Source organism: Ptychodera flava (genome assembly GCF_041260155.1).
Source record: "Ptychodera flava strain L36383 chromosome 3 unlocalized genomic scaffold, AS_Pfla_20210202 Scaffold_26__1_contigs__length_13983176_pilon, whole genome shotgun sequence".
In the NCBI taxonomy this organism is placed as follows: Eukaryota; Metazoa; Hemichordata; class Enteropneusta; family Ptychoderidae; genus Ptychodera; species Ptychodera flava.
Window position 1 is genome coordinate 3,802,104 of NW_027248280.1, and position 19,149 is coordinate 3,821,252.

The window sequence follows — 19,149 nt, forward strand, 5'->3', positions numbered from 1 at the left end:
TCATAACACGAGCCTTCAAAATGTACGAAGCGAAATACAGTTCTCTTATAAGTGATACCATCACTCAAAGTTTCATAGATCTAGGAGCCCGTGCAATAAGTCAGGTAGTTCCAATCGATGATCGAGATAACTATGCCACTGATCTTAAAAAGGATTTTATTCTAAACAGTGAAATAAAACGATTATCAGGACGGATAGCGTACACGTGGGGGCCCCTGATTGCTCTAATTTCCACCGGTTTAATTACGGGTAAACATTTAAATTTTAAAAAATCGGGTTTAATATAGTACCTGAAATAAATGGATTCAACTTCGCCGACTCAGCAAACGACTCCGTCAGAAGCCCCGCCGACGACCCCCACACCGCAAACGACGACCTTCCCGACTCCGACACAGCGCAACATAGAGAAAGTGACGTTACCGCCGAAGCATCCAGGGAGAGTTGCTTCAGGGAAGCGACTAGCGGAATGGAACAGGCAAAACAGGGAGAAGAAACTAAAAGCAATGGAGGGGGGGAGAGGGGGGAGCGATGCGGTAGCAGACCTACCGCTACAATGAAAGAACAGTGTGATAATAATTCACGCTGGTATAATAAATGTTATCTTGTTTTAGGAATTGTGGGAGTTTCATTGACTGCATTAGGGCTATATTGGGGGCGTGCTCGACATACCCCGTTCCGTCCGGAAAGATCCTCCACAGAAAGCGAAAAAAAACAGAGCACGTAGCAGCTCCATCCGGAACAGTTCCGACAGGGGAGGGGGAGGGGGAGGGAGAGGTTTCCAGCTCCTCTACATTGTATGAGATGGATTAACTCCCCATATTTTTATTTTTATTTTTTATTTTATATACTAGTCAGCAATCATGGATATTAAAACAGTTGTAAACACAATGTACGATGGTATTGTAATCGCAGGACTTGCGATGGGATATCTTATGATCTCCAGCAAATTTCTGAAAATAGAGGTTGGCGATCCAAGTCGTCCAAATTTGACTCGATTGGCAAAATTAGGCGGTGCGACTGCTGCCGCGGTAGCAACCAAAGATCTCCTTGAACAGAAAAATATTATTCCTGCAGAACCTTATACTTCGTAATGGGCACCTTCGGAATAATAATAATATTCATCGAACATTTATACTTAGTAATATATACAACGCACAACAATGATCATTTGGATTGAAAGCCAAACAGGTGAACCAGTCACTGTTAATTTTTACCCTTGCATTGACACGACACAGTTTACGAAGATAAGACTGCTAGAGTGCGGACTATATAATTCATGGCATAACATAACATCGACGAATAATGTAATAAATATCAAGAAGGTGACCAACCGAAGAAGACTAAATCAATACGTCCAGGTAACTACAATATCGATACGTTAAACAAAGCAATCGGGTTGAAGCAAAAAATTAATTTGAAAAACATCTGCCGACAAACCATGTTTATCTAACTTTGGCTAAAGATGTTAAAGTTTATTTCAATGCTACAGGTAGCTTCGCCAACGTCGTTGGCTTTCAGATAAGCCAGAGGACAACCCAGTTATAAAAAGTACTATGAGTCCGAAGAAAGTGGATTTCTTAACAGTCACTAAATATATAGTTCATTCAGATGTAGTCGATGTTACTGGAAATTATGTTTCATTTGGTTCGGGTGCCTCCGGAGGTACATACAGGGGAAAGTATCGAACTGTTTACAAATACTTCCCATCCGGGATACGAGAGAAATAAGTGAAAAGGTTACTTACGATTTTAAAAACGGAGCAATTTCTATGCCATTGAGAAAAGGGGGAGATTACATGAATTCAATGCGTATCTGGATAACAGATCAGGATGGGAACATGATCGATTTCAATAACTGGCCAATTAGCTTTGTATTGAATTATTGTAGTCCTGAAGCGGGGCCGGTGTAACCCTATCGGAAGATAAACCATCCCACGACCAATCCTCCAGCAATATATATCATTTCATATTTCTTTTGCTCAGGACTGGGTGATAATAATCTGAGAATTGAACTTCTTTGCCTGACGTAGAGTTGCTTTGCACCGCTTCTGCTTCTTCCAGGATTTCTGCATCTGTATCTCTTAATTCTGCCGCAGCATGTGCATCCTTTGCCTGATTTTCTCTTTCCCAGTCAGCCTGTAGTAATCTTTTTTCTGACCAGACGTTGCGATCATGTTCAAATTTTTCTAATGCTTTATCATGTCGGACTTTCTCTTCAATAAGAGCGTCACCATTCCCAGAAAGCTTTTGTCCGATAATATTTCCTCCTGTAAATGCCGTTGCATTTAATACAGCACCGAGAACTGTCATTCCTATAGCTGAAGCCATGGTTGTGTATATTACAAGGTATTATTTTAATTTTCACTGTATATAGGTCCCTACGGAGTATGTCTGATCCAAGTGGCTTCGGTCTAGGTACAATTCGTATGCAAAATCTTGAGCTTGAAGATCTGAGTGATGTTAAAGTTAACAATAATACTAAGATGGCTGCTAATCATAATAAGGATTACGTCCTTCGTTATAAAGACCGCGAAAAATATTTCGTTTTAGCCAATGCCGCGGCGCCACCCCACGAACATGCTGTAGAATTTTCCGAACTTAAAGACATTGATGAAACTGTAATTGACGCCACAAAGGCTTCGAATGATTCTACTCCTTTTGCTCTGACATGGATTCGGCTAGTCAGAAATTCATGCCTTATAATGTGCCGCGTAACATCTTAGATATATTGGATAGTGAAATTGCAGGAGGTGTTGCTGAACCACCAGGAACTCCGAATGTGATTTATTTTGATAGCAATGTAAACAAATATAAATTGTTAGATTTTCGTAGTTGGCTTACTCCTACGAATCCATACATTGCACTTCTTGGTATACCGATTCACCTTAAAATTAGTCCCTCTTAATACAATAATGAAGGCAGATAATACACTAAGAAGGTGGATAAACGAGGGGGGAATTATTGCTCGTATACAGCTAGCGGAGTTCCAGTTAGATTATTTTGGGACACAACTTTAAAGAAACTGGGTCTTAAAAGTGTCGGTGATGAGGCAGCTGAATTAACTTTACAGACTGTAAATCAACAGATGACTGATAATATGAAAATACTTCAACATGGTACAGTTCTCATTAGATGTGTAAAGTTAGCTACTGGAGATGATTTGACGATTTGGTTGGATATTATGCTATGAAAACAGATAACAGAACAACTTGTGATATTATCATAAGTATTGATAAAGATCGGGGAGGGGAAATGAGTATTGAATGTTTTGTTGGTGGGAATAGAATAGAGAACGACTTAGGAACTACATTTGTACGTAAAGATAAAAGAGTGAACACTTTAGATATCAGTACCATTCATCTGAAACGTCTCATATTATTTGAAGTAATGGTCTTCCGTCACATTTTAAGTTCAGAGGAAATTACTAAAATTTTATCTATCAGGTGAACAAGTTCGCACCGATAGGAACTTCGTGTTCAACATCAGCTAGACTCCGCGACCGGCCGGACTGACAACGGGTGTAAAAGTCCCTTTATATAGGCTAGTTTGATGGTGATGACTCACACGGAATTTCCCGTACACCTTCGGAACGTGTATAAACATGCTCAGCAGGGAATTTCCCCGCTTAGTTCAGGACAATGCACTGCTGCGCGTGCGTGAGTTCGTATATAGGTCAGGGTCACACTTTAGTTACATGGATGGTTAAATTTTCCTTCGCTTCATGTAGATAAATGAATAAAATGGGGTGTAAAATTCTTACTTCATCCCAGTTGTCCACCTTTCTTTACTACTTATGTATGTCTGTATGTCTGTATGTCTGTATGTATGTATGTATGTATGTATGTATGTATGTATGTATGTATGTATGTATGTATGTATGTATGTATGTATGTATGTATGTATGTATGTATGTATGTATGCACCTTTAATTCGTTACAAGTATTACATTCACCTTTGACATTTTGCCCTTTGCATATTTTCACGCCCTATTGCGACGTTTGACATTGAATTGCATGTATGTATACAATCAGGTACAGTGCAACCTCTTTCAAGTTGATTTAGATATTGTTCTGCGCTAAACTGGTATATGTTATACCTGTGGCATTAAATGGGTTACCTACGTGCCTCCTGCCAAAGACACTGAGCGCATGACTTGCTGGGCACAAAAAAAAACAAACAAGTACCAGTCTATTCGAAAAGGGTTCTATTTATGTTCGTAAAATGCAGCCAAGCCAATAAACACTGTTAATATGTCGACCTTTATTTTATTCACCTTTAACCCTTCAGTTAAGTTTTGAACCCTTCTGTATGTGTAACCTCAACTGAAGTTATTTCGTATAAGGTATAGTATAACGATTATACCGACGAAGGTCGTTTACCCAGGCCACAGTACAAGCTCTGCCTGCATGTCAGTGTATGTGACCTACCCTTTTCCGAGCAAGTTTTTTTTTTTGTAGTGTAGCATTGTCGCGACTGAGAAACAACACGCCAAACAGCCCTGTGACATACATTTTTTCCCATCGAAGGTTCGTCAGGCAAGTAGCTGATAACAAACGTAAGTGGTACCTGGAGGCAAAGCTGTGAACAATACACTGACCTGCATGCATAACTATTACGGTGTCGACGTCACCTGTCTGCAGATGTTTCTGCTAAAGAGGGAATTTGTTTACATCTAATAGAGCTGGGTGACTTTTGTTTTTGATTGCGTCAATTTTATGGAATGTTGCAAGAGCGCGTTTGAAAACCTCGGCCAAGATACTCCGAAACTGCACAGCCTGAAGTAGGCTACATTTTCAACAACCATTTTTTCTTCGCCATTCACAACTTTTTCTTTCCGTTCTTCACTAAATGTCCCTCAGCATCTGCTAAGTTGTGACTGACCGAGTTTGTCATGCCTCTTGGAACAAACTGGCTCAAGCCCATCCTCTTCAAGACAACTTTTGATTGAGACCAGACCAGAGAATCCAGCGCCAACAATTGCAGCACGCTTTTTTACCGCCTTGCTTGTTAACTTCTATGACCACGTTTGAATGCAGCAATTTTGGACTGGCCACCCTAACTAGTGATATTTTATTTATCGTGGCCAAAGACAAATAAGAGACAGGACATTTTCACCTGCATGGGATTCTTGGGTTGGTTCAGATTACATTTGATATGTGGCAAAATGTGGTTGACCATTTTCAATGAATCAAAGTCACAAACATGGTGATATTTTGATAGACGGTGATTTCACTCAGGCGCAATGACCTCGTGTCCTATAAATGACCTCATCCTGTGCGATCATCCATTTTGAACCCGCTGAGTTAATTTGAATTCAAACATCACTCAGATTGTTTCATGAGTGCTTTTCATTATTCTGTAAGATAGAGGCCTACTTGAAACGTTACACACTATTAAATACAGCCTCGTCATTCATACCCTCGTTTTTGAAAACCACAGCCAGATTTATTTCCTACGCCTCAACTTCGCCCTTGCCCAAACTGGTCAAGACGTCAATAAGGGCGCGAACTCTGCTTTAGCGCAATTAATCATTATCTAGTCACTATTGAAGGCAACGTTAGCAAACACCTTTTGTTGTCGTGACCTAGTTAATCTAAGCTGTACTCTGTATCTGTCCAGTCTAGTACTGAGTGGGCGCTCCCAGGTCTGGAGCAGTACGTAATTCAATTTGCACGTTTGTTTGGCAAGTCGTGGCTAATATGTCGTCCAGTTTCATCGTGGAAGTTGCTTTCAATTTTAAAATCGCATGCAATTGGATATATTGTGAAGAGAAAACCCTTAAAGTGAACCTCAGCTATGTACATGTTACCATAACAGCGATATCATAGTCGAACTGCTTAATAAGATCTTTCCGTCCTGAGAATTACTTTTCAGAACCAACGGCATATGCCAACCAAGGACACTATTAAGACGAATTCAATGTATTTCTCGAAAGCATGACAGGAGTGGCAAGAGGCAAACTTCTTTTAAGTGATATGAAATCAGCTTTAGATGTTATCATGAGGAGATTTGACCTTGACCTGCTTATATTGTTACTGTTATTATGACAGTCAAGTCTAGACGATGGAATAATAAAGAGTGTAGATCATTTTGACACATTTTCTTTTCAACATGAGATTCTAATTTTCAATAGCCTTCTGTCAATGGTGAGAAATGGGCTTATCTAGTCTCTAGTTGTCAGCAGAGCATTGAGACTTGGAATCTGTAACCAATACCTAAACTTATGAACCGCTATAAGCTTATTTGCTTGCATTAGCCCGTTGTTGAGAAATTTCTGAACAATAATTATGAATTCAATTTTCCCCGCTCTCTTTCGAAATAAAAAGGTACATACTTTAAGTTGTTTATGGCCATATGAAATGTTTCGGCTAATATGCATTAGATAATCGTCAACCAATTCAAGAGTGCATCGAGCTCAAATGTTTCAAAATTTTCTTCCAGTAAAATTTGAATGGTTAGGGTATTTTTCAAAGTCCACGATTAAACTATGCTGTTGAAGCTTTCGATAATTTTCTCATGAGAACATTATCAATCAAACAAACAAACCATTGTCTTTGTGGTAATTTTATTTTGGCATAAGTTTGGCATACCTTTCTTACAGTATCGAAATTTCTTGCGCTAAACTTCAAGGAAAAACTCACAGCCATCGAGTCATGTCCTATCAACAACTGTATCGAAATACCCTGTGATTGTATGATTATCAGCAGCCCACATATTACAGGAAAAATCATGTACTTTTTGACAAGTTAGTAAATGAATGGCAAATGATTAAGTTGTATATACAGAGGGAGTTACAGCACGTGTGTTGGAAGTTTCAAAATGTACACTATGATGTGTCATTACCTTAAATGGTAACAATATGGCCAAGAGACACAAAATACTCCTTCCTGATTTCCTTGCGAGATTATCCAACCGGGCCGACTATACAATATGTAAACCTTACTCTACTTATCAGCTTATGCATTGCATTAATTCCTACAACACTTTCTTCAAATAGTCAGTACAGAATCGGGTTTACTCTTCGCATACGCCTTGACCCCATTGAGCTCATTTGAGCACGCATTCTGGTTTTTCCTGGGTTTCCAAATGTCAAAATGACTTTATCGTTTTCAAGCCTTATTCATGTATTGAATCACTGTCGACATTGCCAGGTCAGGAACTGCAATCTTTCTTGTTAATTTTGGATCATGAAGCAAACCTTGTCTCTGTTCATGGCCTACCCGAAACGAATCCGATTTATTTGCTCATGGCATCACACGAAAAACTGAAATGAACACATTTCAGGGAACTAGACAGATTTTCTGCAAGCTCACACACACACACACACAAACACACACACACGGACAGAAAGACAGTCATCGCTATGACATTAGCTCAAGTGTGTGAACACTGAGCTAAAAATACAGAGAAAACGCCAAGCTACTAATCTAATCTAATCACATGGTTGAGCTCGACTGCTGGCAGAATCAAGAGGCTAAGTTTATGATCCTAACTATGAAGGTTAACGCAGAGGAGGACGAAAAACGAATAATAACTCCTATTTTGTGAGTTTAGAAACAAGCATACATACCCATAATCCCTGAGAGTGCCACAAGTGGCCAACTCCTGTCTCTTTGTTCCTTTTTGTCTAAGTGTAGGATAACATTTATTTCTAAATATGGCGTCAGCATGCTCCTGATAATAGTGCACACGGCACTAGCCAGTCTGTCTATTCGGTTGTCATTTTTAGTATTGATCATTTTTAAAGTTACTCGACTTGAACTGTTACAAAGTCGAGATTAATTTAAGCTAAGGCTTACATCAAACACTATCGCTTTCGCTAAACGTTACAAAGCATTAGTTGTCAGATCTCTGCAATGTAAACAAACTTAATATGGTCTATTCAATGAATATTTCACTCGTTGGTTAGTTTGATAGAACAATGGCATAACCCGTTAAATACACATTGGGCAACGCTAAACTGTAATATCTTCTGAGGTTGTCATTTGTATTCGCGTATAATACTGACGTTTTAGGTCGCTGCATGAGCCCCTCTAAATTGAGAGAGCATATATTCAAAACGTAGACCTGTAGGATGCATGGCTATAATTACACGTTAGATTCATAACGTTGTTAATTATTTTTTAACAGTGGTACAAGTTTTCGAAACGGTACTGCTCCCTTTTTTTTCTGTATAACAATTTTGTGTCTTCATCCAACTGTTCGTACATGCTTGATCTCTTTCGATAAATTATTGCACCTCACTATACGGAGGATGAGCGGGAAATCGTTTAAAGCCAACATTTTGTGATGTTATTTGTTTTTGCTTGTTTCATGGGGGGTCACGTGAATAGTACTCTCAGCCAGTGTGACCCAGGAAGGTTCCATAATGACATGACGTCATCGTCCATACATGCCCAGCAGGTCATTGTTAGTATTTATTTATTAAATGTATTTATTTATTTATTAATTAATTAATTTGTTTATTTATTTATTTATTTATTTATTTATTATTTACACTGTGAATTTATTTATTTATTTATTTATTATTTACACTGTGAATTAGCTGCCGAGTTACTCTGTGAGTAATTTTCATATCGGACTCACTACGTACAATAATGTTAATTTTTAGAGAAAGTACATGTAAAACGAAGTTGCTCACAATGGAAAATTAAGTTTTAGAATTTGTTTAGCGTCACTTTCAACTGTATAATATTGGGAGCATTTCTAGTACACTTAATACACTTAATACACTTAAATTTCAACACTCCCTGGAAATAAAAAATTCTCTGTGTAATGGACAGAACATTTACCCACCGAGCAAATAACAAGAGAAGGGTAGTCGTTTGATAATTCGTTTAGTAATTCGAACATAATGCATAATACCCTTACCCTAATGTAAATAACACATTCAGTAATGTAAGTAATGTAATTGAAATAAAAATAATATAACACTTAGGGATAGAGGAATTTCAAGGGGCACAGTACAATCCACAATCCTGTTTGATTTGTACCAACGACGTTAGTTTTCTAATATTTTTTTCAGTTCTGCATGAAAGCAACAATCTGAAGTCTCAAGATAATTGATTAATTATATTTATTAAAAGAACGTTGAATGTTGTGGTTAAAAATTTTAAAGAAACCATATATCTTGACCAAAGTTAAAATATTGGTTGGTTTCACCTCTTAGCTTTTCAAGCAGTTGTAAATTGCGTGATAAAGAAGTGTTAATTTATTTAAATGTTTTGAAATCTTCGATTTCCTTGCTTCTTTTTCCTCCAAATTTCAAGATTTCCAAAGCATTTAACTCCACTCGGGCATGGTCAAATTATATGAAATGTTCACACTATGTACTTAAATGCTATATAACAAAACCGCTATTTTGTTTGGCAATAAATTTCGTACATTTCGAATGAGAGGCATTTAAACTTGGCTCACCATGATTTTAATCACTCTTTAAGTGTCAGTCTTTCAACCTATGCCATTTAAGAGTGAGGATAAATAATACAAAATAAAATAGTTATTTTTTTCCACATGTACTCGAATAATCGAGTTTATGACTTAAATTAATTTTTTATCATTGAGATTTTTTACCCGAGTCACTTACTTCATTCTTCGAGTAAACTACTGCTACCATACTAAACTTTAGAGACTCTGCTTTTTGTACATATATGATATGAGGGGTTTCCTTGTCGTTTGATGAGAAATATTGCTTCGGGAAAAAAAAACTGTAGTGGCAGCATGCAGCTCCGTCTTAAGTACGTTTTAAGTTAAAATGTGTTATTTAGTCAGTTTTAAGCTATGTCAATCCTTTTAACAAATAATTCATATTCAAAAATGTCTTCGTATAAAACCGATATATAGTTTAAATATATACAAAAACAAAATGCATACGATTTATTTCAAATCCATACCAAGTATTATATGTTAAAATTTCAAGCACGTTTGCACATAAGTGATATAAATTAATAGATAAGCACTCGTTTGCAAATAATATATTATGTCAGATGACGTCCACTGGTCATGAAAAATACTGTGCTGCATTTACTAATGATCAAAGGGTTACATCAGTGAACGTCGTTATTTCTGTTATTTCACCATTGTGGTATACCGCTATTTGCATAAATGTCTAGCAAAAGTCAAGATAATTCTGATTATATTCTGTATTTTTTTTGTCGCGCCAATAGAAAATGGCACCGACGACAGTAAGCTGCAGTGGAGGACAAGGCAAATTCTTCAACTCCTCTAAATTTTTCTTCGCTGTTGACAGCCTTTTGTTAACTAAATTTTCAATGGCATCCATTGACACATAACTTAATAACGAATTTATCATGGCTCTCGAAACAAATTGGATGTGTTCAATTTTTGAGCTTAATCGTCGCGGAGGGTCATATTTTTTCAGCAGTTGATGGGCGTTGGGTTACTTATTTCCGGTCAGCATCTTCCCCTCTCCTCCGGCCATTCCCCATGGTAATGTTCGTCATGTCCGTTTTTGTATGATTTGCTAAATGGTGCAGCAACACTACGCCGTATGTAAGCTAGTAAACTAGGCCTGTATAGCCACTGGCAAATCGGAACATCTCATGATCACTTTTCCTAACACAGAAGGGAGTCAGTCTGCTTAATTCTCATGTGCAGGGCAAAAATTTGTAGACCCTTCGCGTGACGCCAGTGTCGAAGCCAGGTGCGTCCGAGCGTCTAGAAGATTAAAGTGACCCTGGAAGGACCATGTAAAGGCCTCTCCGCTGTGAAATAACAACTAACAATTTATGTGAAGCCTCTCCTGTACTGTAGAAATTCCTTTCATTTCACCTCGCTATGTATTGAATGAAAAAGTATTGTCGATTCTGATACAAAACTGGAAATGTAAAATATTGAAAATATTATATTCCAAAGCATTTCTGCAAATAATTTTAGTATTTCGTCTAAGTGGTCCTAATGACACAAAGGTAAAAGATGGCGATGAGCTATCCTAATTAACAAAACAAAGGCCATAACGTAAAGCCCTTGAACATTTGGTAAATTCATTAAGAATTGTTCTACGAACATCATTGATAAGTATAATAGACGGATTTGAAATCTGCAGATGTAGTGAAGTTTTGGTGACATTTTACTTGTAAACATTATATCAATAACCAATATGGCTTCTTCGATAATCATAACCTGCCTTGTTTTCAATATATTTATATTTCCCTGTATATAGGTTGAGTGTGACATCAGCGAAGAAGATGGTTTCGCAGCATATCGGCAGTATCCCTCCGAACGGGTATGCGGGGTGATCTGAATTAACAGCTAAAGAAACAGTATATCGTACAGGAAAATATTTCAAGGTCCAATATTTACAACACTTAAAAGTCGTAGTGAACAATAGGCAGCCTTATTTTGTTGGTGTAATTCAACATTTGATATCAGCCACAGGAAAAGGGAAAATGACCTTTAACATAAGAAGAAATAAACAATCATTGATATATGTGAATGCAGAATTTAATGTCACTAAATTATAATTCAACGACAGAAAAAAATTACAATATAATCCAGCAATGAAAAAGTGACTAGCATTTTTACGCTGGCATCTATACCAATATATCATACTCAATGAGAGCCCCTGGGGTCTGTAAATATTAAAATGTAGCAAAATCTTGTGCTAAGAATGTCTATAAGAAAGGGATCAATTGCTTGGCTGGTCTCAAATTGATGCAGGAAGAGTATGCGACAGACCAGATGTCAAACGTTAGCTAGGAGTACTATTCAGGTGAAGTGAAGGTTGCGAAAACTGCGGATATTTAAGCTCATATCAGTTTACACTATCATACTATGCGTTGTCACATTCGTAGCTGTAAAAGAAATTTTGTTCCTGTAAGGTAGCTAATTGCTAAATTACAAAGTGACAGGGCGAAGGTGTATGCAACATATTTAATGCGAACTACATACACATATATATATATATATATATATATATATATATATATATATATTATATATAATATATATATATGATATATATATATATATATATATATATATATATATATATATATATATATATATATATATATATATATATATATATATATATATAATATATATATATATATATATATATATATATATATATATATATATATATATATATATATATATATATATATACACAAAATGTATACAATGTGCCCTCCCGGTTATCGCCATAATGGCTTTATGGCAACCTCTGAACTTGGGCACAGAGAGAATATATATATATATATATATATATATATATATATATATATATATATATATATATATATATATATATATATATATATATATATATATATATATATATATATATATATACAATGTAACAGTGCCTTCCACTGTAGAATGTTCACTTTATATTCTCTTAAAATAAATTTTCAACCGTCATCCGTCTTTCCATTTTTAATGATTTCACATTAAAATTGTGTATACTGACACATTCGTTGTCCATATGAAAAACCTGCAAAACATTTGCTCAATTACAACACTTAGGAATTGAAAATCGAGCGCTTCATTCAATTTTCAGCTTCGAATGATGAGTAGCCCTTGAGGCAAAATATTGAGTTTTCCATTGCGTTTAAAATTCTGTCCCTAGCACCAGGCCATGCACCTGGACCCTGCAGACGGTACCAGTAAGGTACCATAGGACCATACTCGTAGGCAATCGCCAGTTTTGGGTCAGACACGAGCAGACGCCAGAATGAAGGTTTCACACCTAGTATCTCGGCTATTTCCTCCATATGTGGTGGGCCTAGAACCTGTCATAAACAAGAGAATTAAGACACACAACAAAAACATAAGCCATTTATGTCACTTCAAAATGACTTTGCATTTCGCGGGAATTAATCCCCAGGCATTCGATTTGACAGTCTGCTTCAGAAGACCAGGAAACTCATTGTGAACCAATTAACAGCAGTCCCGAAACTTAGTCGTCAAGCCAATATTGTGCATTTTGTGGTACTAAAACGCAGAATTTAATAAAACATGCCATGAACACCACTACTAAGGCCCTTTCGGGGTAATGAAAATCATAATAAACATTATCCCCAAACATTCAACACTCATAACATTGTTCTCTATGTTTACAAACAGCGCCAAGGAAAAGTAAGTTACATTCAGAGTTAAATGCAACCACTTTCAGAAAGTTTTCCCTCTAAACTGCAGGGTATATTGTAGGTGACCGATGAGGTGGGGGTGGTTTGATATAAGCTTAAAGAAATAGGACTTGTGGTCTTCGTACATTACCTTGTTTAAATTTATTTTTGAACCAGATATGAACTGAATGTGCTCACGTGTTTTACAACAGGTTCATTAATAGTAGTACGCTTCAGAAAATAATAAGATATCTGTTATATCACTATATGTAGAAGGTTTCATGAACTTTGTACAGTACTCTCAGAGTTTAATCACTAATTAAAAAATGTTATTTAATATGTAAATGGACTGTTAATTAACTTGGCACTCCTCAATGCTTCATATGACAATTAGATATACACCAGTTCAACATATGTAGCACGTTTCATTAAATTTGATGTTGTAATTTTAGAGTAATATCACAAATTACAAGGTTCATTAATATGCAAATAAGCCCTTAATTTACTTGACACAGTTTAATGTTCCATAGCACAATTAAATATTTATATCAGATCAATATCTGTAGCATGTTTCACCAAATTTGGTGCCGTCATTTCAGAGTTATATAACTATAAAGTTTATTAATTATGCAAATGAACCCTTAATTAACTTCACACTACTTAATGGTTTACAACATGGTCAGGTATATGTCGGATCAGTTTATGCAGCAGTTTTCATCACACTTGATGCAGTTATTTGGGAGCTATATGACTAGTTATAAAACTTCATAAAATATGCAAATGAGATATTTATTAACTTGACACTGCCCAATGCTTCTCAGTACAATTAGATATCAGATCAACATCTGTAGCAAGTTTCATCCAATTTAATGCTGTAATTTTGGAGTAATATCACTAATTACAAAGTTCATGAAATATGCAAATGAACCCTTAATTAACTTCACACTACTAAGTGCTTTACACCTCAGTTAGCAATCTGTCGGATCAGTATCTGCAGTGGATTTCATTAAATTTGCTTCAGTTATTTCGGAGAAACATGACTAACTACAAAACTCCATAAAATATGCATATGAGCTATTTATTAATTGACACTGCCCAATGATTCTCAGTACACTTAAATATATATCAGATCAATATCTGTACAGATTTCACTGATACCGTAATTTTAGAGTTATAAACCTAATTACAAAGTTCATTAAATATGCAAATGAACCCTTAATTAACTTCACACTACTAAATGCTTTACACCACAGTTAGCAATCTGTCGGATCAGTATCTGCAGCAGATTTCTTCACATTTGGTGCAGTTATATTGGAGGTATATGTCTAATTACATAACCTCATAAAATATGCAAATGAGCTATTTATTAACTTGACACTGCCCAATGCTGCTAAGTGTCATTAGATATACATAAGATCAACATTTGTTGCACCTTTCATCAAGTTTTGTGCAGGAATTCTTAGAGTTATGACACTAATAAAAAAAGTTCATTAAATATGCAAATGAGCAGATAATTGACATGACACTCACAGTATCATCATCTGAGATTGTCATCTGAGAAAAGTTTCATGAATGTTTGTCTAGTATTTCATGATATATGTCTACATTGTCATTACCGTCTCCTTGGGGAAACCATTGTACGAAAAAAAATGATACTGCGTAACTTCATTAATATGCAAGCCACACAAAACAAAATCTAATCAGTTCTCCCAAGTAGCATATGGTACCTGTCTACCAAATCTGACTTGAATTTGTTTCGGTGTTTTTGAGTTATCATATAAAAAGAAATGCAGACACACTCACTCTCACTCTCATGGACAGACAGACAGACATCGATATGACATGAGCTCACGTGTGTGAACATGTGAGCTAAAAATGAAAAAGCTCAATGATGTTGCTTGTACAAATAAAGAAAATAAACCGCCTCCTTCTAAAATTGATTCACCCTGTGACAGAAAAACGTTTGGGTTTCCTTACGATCAAATTAAGCAACTGTATTAACAGGTTATCTTCTCCAGACGGTAAGAAACTATGTTCGACACAATTATGTGAAGTAATCCAACGTTTCATACAAAAACATCATTTTGAATCATTTTATGCAAAGGGACTAGATTATACTGTACAAGGCGAAAAAGGGTCTTGAAATAGAAAGCTTACTTGACAATACTTCATTTTCACATTTTTGTTGTTCTGGTCGACATCTCGTTGCATGACAGTCTTTTCAGGAAGCGCCATTTTGCCTGCAAATATTCTGCTTGCTAGTCTGGCATGCAGCTCTGCTACCGGCAATTGTGGCCCCATCGTATACACTAGGTTGATCAGGGCAAGTCTTTCTGGATGTTCAAGACGAATTGGAAATATGTACTTGTACAGTTCAGCGTTGTCTGACTCGTCTTTGGAATTAATAACAGAAAAGTGTTAAAACATCCCAAGCATCAACATCAATAGAACAATCAGATTGTTGTACTGAAAAGGGGTCTTATGAATCTATGTTTACCTAAGAAGTATGATTTTGACGAAATCATCTTACTACTTCGTCATACTTCCTAGTTATACATTCTTAATTAACGATGAAAACCACGAACCTATTGGCCCGACAAAATGTGCTCTTGGTGTACATATGCTGAGACGGCAATCTATAAATTAATGAAGCTAATTGTATCGGAGAGAATGAGGGAGGTAATAATGTCGATGGTCATGATGGTGTTGATTGTAATGAATGTCACTGACTTTTTTGGTGATTATCAGTCATTATACGATGGAGATTGTAAGGTGGTTGGTATCACAACTTTTGTGAATAACAAATACGAATTACCATACAATATCGAATCATCAATGATTGGTACGGAGAACTTGTATCCGGTCGCAAAGATGACAGCATCGATGCTCTTCAGTGTTGAGCCGTCCACAAGAATGACATCACTTTTCAGAAATTCTTTAATGTCCACCACTGGTTTGATCTGGCCTTGTGTAAGCCTATCTTGCATGTCGTCACAAATCATGAAACTCTTCAACGGTGAATATAAATCTGTACCCTGACAATATATATATATATATATATATATATATATATATATATATATATATATATATATATATATATATATATATATATATATATATACTCTTAGTACAATTCAGGGCTTGCAATGCATACGTAGATGTGGGTTCCGCGTACTCACACAAAAGAAGATTTAATTTGCAGGCGAGGAGACTGCAGCAAAAGCGCACAGTAGCAGAGAAATAGTACAGCTTTGACAACAAAGAAAAATCAAGCAGGAAGATACAGTATGCAAAAGTAATTGCGGTGAATCTGAGCATGTAGCTTCAAAATGACCAAGTAACGAGTTTGGAATTAAACGTGTGACAACGCCAGGAAAGTAGTAAATGTTCGTGTTCTCGTCAAGGTACATTGGATATGTTTATGCGAGCTCGTCATCTATTTAACTTAACCACTTTTTGTGGTAATTTAGCTTCAAATTTCATACATGCCCGGATTTTAAATTTCGGCCACTATTACTTTTTCATTTTATAAACCGGGGAATGAGAACTTGATGGATCTCTTAATGGTACTTTGTGTCTCTAGAATTTACTGTCATGGATCTACCATATCAATTCACGTTTATGTTACCGATACAGCAACGCTTCTTTTGCGATTGGAATCGCAGAACTTACCTGTAAACCGAATATTTGATGATCGACAACTCTAGTTTTGCTGATGTTCTCTACCTTCTTTGTCAATTTTGATGGTGACTTCATAACGGCCCGAGTCATCAAGTTGAACTCAAAGGACAATCCGTCCTTACCAATACGAGGGACAAACCAAGTACCATGGCGCATGCTCAGATACACCTAATGAAAGTCAATGAGCTTTCCTATTTTTCTGGTGTGTTTGTAGAGAATGTCTTATTATAAGTGGCCAACCTTTCGGTGTGCTTTCATACACGCCAACGCTTATCTTCCAGTTACGTCAAAACGTCAATATAGATTCAATTTCCTGGTTGTATTTTGTACTGTATTGTTTATAATAAATAATATCATAACAATGTTTGCCATAATATGCTTCGAATGAGAAGAATATTTCATAAAGTGCATGAAGAATTTATGTAACAATTACTGAGAAAATAGCCTTCGTTCTACAAAGTCAAGCACGCATTATTTGTGTTCACTAACCAGCACAATGATGATCATCATGATGGTTATTTTGAATATATTAGTTAGCAAATAATGGGAAATAGTTTACTACAATTGCATAGTAGCCTTGGCCCCATATCGTACGGAAAAGCAGATCATTGTGAGACTTCCACCTTGGTTTGATACTGATACTCATCGCACCTTTATCTACGATTAAAAACTATCTACTGTTGATTGACCAATCAGAGTGCTCAATTCAGGGTGTTTTATTACTCATAAAGCCTTGGTCACCAAATTCCAGAAACGAATGACAGAGCCGTAGTAAAGTACTGTCCAATCAAAGTGAACATGTCATATTCTGTAGACATCTGGTATGCTTTAATATTCAAATTGGTAACACAGCGGAAACCAGCTGCAACACAAAATCTGCTGTGCCCTAGGGCATTTATATAATGTGCCCTAGGGCATTTATAGGATGTTCCATTACATTGGAAGGCTATTTCACAAATAAAAGTTTTAATTCATATCCTAAACATGTTACATTGACAAAGGGGACGGTTACGTAAACACGTTGAAAACGAAAATATATCAGTTAGGGGCGATAGTTTTTAAGTCGGATAAAGCCCGAGTACGAGGGCTCTTCTGGTATACAAATATACCAGAAGAGCCCTCGTACTCGGGCTTTATCCTATACTTACCGCACGCAGTTAGAACGGATATCACAAGAATTCATAAGATGGAAATCAAATATGACCTGGCCTTTGACGTTCAAAATTTAAACTTTTTATCTTAAAATTTCGAGGAGTTTGGTCTACCTGATTTTCAGATTACGTCCATGCAAAATACAAAGCCAGGCAATCATTCGCGAAGGACAGACATTACTTAAGATTCCAAATAATGCTTTAATTTTGGAGAAACAAGGTTACTAAAAATCTGCTAACACAGACCTCTTTGAGATATCTCAGTCTTTTGGACTTGAAAAACAATAAATGTATTTCCAATGCACTTTTACATTATATATGGTTTGAATTACCTTTGCAGCATTTCTTGCAACTTCACAAGATATTTCACCACCGGACATTGATCCACCTTTTAAACAACAGCAATACCAGTAAAAGATTAATTTATGTCTTGTGTGGAATATACGTCAATCGATTTTGGTAAATCATTCTTTTATGGTAAAATTTGTCAAGATGAGAAAGGCAGTCTGACTGTGGTCTTATTCAATCCTTTGCTAGTACGGTGATTGTGTCTTTAAAATTCAACTTGTTGTCCCGTTTTATTCAGTTTCACCTCGGGGACAGATATTCGGACTCTCGAATGATTACCATACATCGGAGTATCCGGGACTTGAAGTGAATTACGATTTCACTGACTTATTTTTGTGAAAATTTACAATTCAAAATTTTACATCGATTTTAAATCAATACAGTGATGGCGGTTATCTTAAATTTCGAATTTACTTTTCCGCTCCATCAAAATTTGCAATATGATCCCTGATTGTTTTTCTTGATGAATTTGAAGAAAGGCTTTAGTCTTTCAACGTTGAGGCACGTACTACATCAATAAAAACTACCAAACGCCACTACATCTGTAGCTTTTAATTGGACGCCATATATCTTTTGAAACTTCGAGCACTCGTGGCAAAAGTGCGGTTGTATTGATGTGGAGAATATCTAACTCACATCCTGTCTAGTTAAGAAGATTCTACATCTTTTTCGAAGCTTTGGTATCTAAAATTTGAGCCAAAGGGCTGTTCATCATCCCACTGACTGTTACAACTCCGAGACTGGAGCTTTGCCATCCCAGCTGAGATAAGTAGCCTGAGCACTTTTACAGTTTGAATTCTATCCCTTGTACTAGCGATTAGTTTTATTGTTTTTAATAATAAATTTCGTTTTATACGGAAACTGCTGAGTTCATCT

General features: G+C 36.3%; 2 protein-coding genes across 2 annotated transcripts in view; both read right to left on the minus strand.

Annotated features, from left to right (window-relative positions):
- LOC139126041 (dimethylaniline monooxygenase [N-oxide-forming] 2-like) overlaps window positions 1–19,149 on the minus strand; it is a 131,584-nt gene that overhangs the window by 71,847 nt on the left and 40,588 nt on the right. The gene's annotated exons all lie outside the window — the stretch shown is intronic.
- On the minus strand, window positions 12,338–17,097 carry LOC139126042 (dimethylaniline monooxygenase [N-oxide-forming] 2-like). Its single transcript, XM_070692106.1, has 4 exons — window positions 16,766–17,097; window positions 15,906–16,125; window positions 15,248–15,483; window positions 12,338–12,754 (listed from the first exon to the last, which is right to left on the minus strand). Exons 1-4 carry the CDS (start codon window positions 16,928–16,930, stop codon window positions 12,512–12,514), a joined length of 864 nt encoding a protein of 287 aa, XP_070548207.1. The 5' UTR covers window positions 16,931–17,097; the 3' UTR covers window positions 12,338–12,511.

Bases quoted from the DNA above. Each gene is read 5' to 3' on its own strand.
- LOC139126042 (XM_070692106.1), bottom strand. From the start codon at position 16,930: ATGCGCCATGGTACTTGGTTTGTCCCTCGTATTGGTAAGGACGGATTG. The intron at 15,484-15,905 runs GTAATTCGTATT...TTAATTCCAAAG, and splicing joins TGATGATTCGATATTGTATG to ACGAGTCAGACAACGCTGAA. The intron at 12,755-15,247 runs GTAAGCTTTCTA...TGTTTATGACAG, and splicing joins TGAAAATGAAGTATTGTCAA to GTTCTAGGCCCACCACATAT.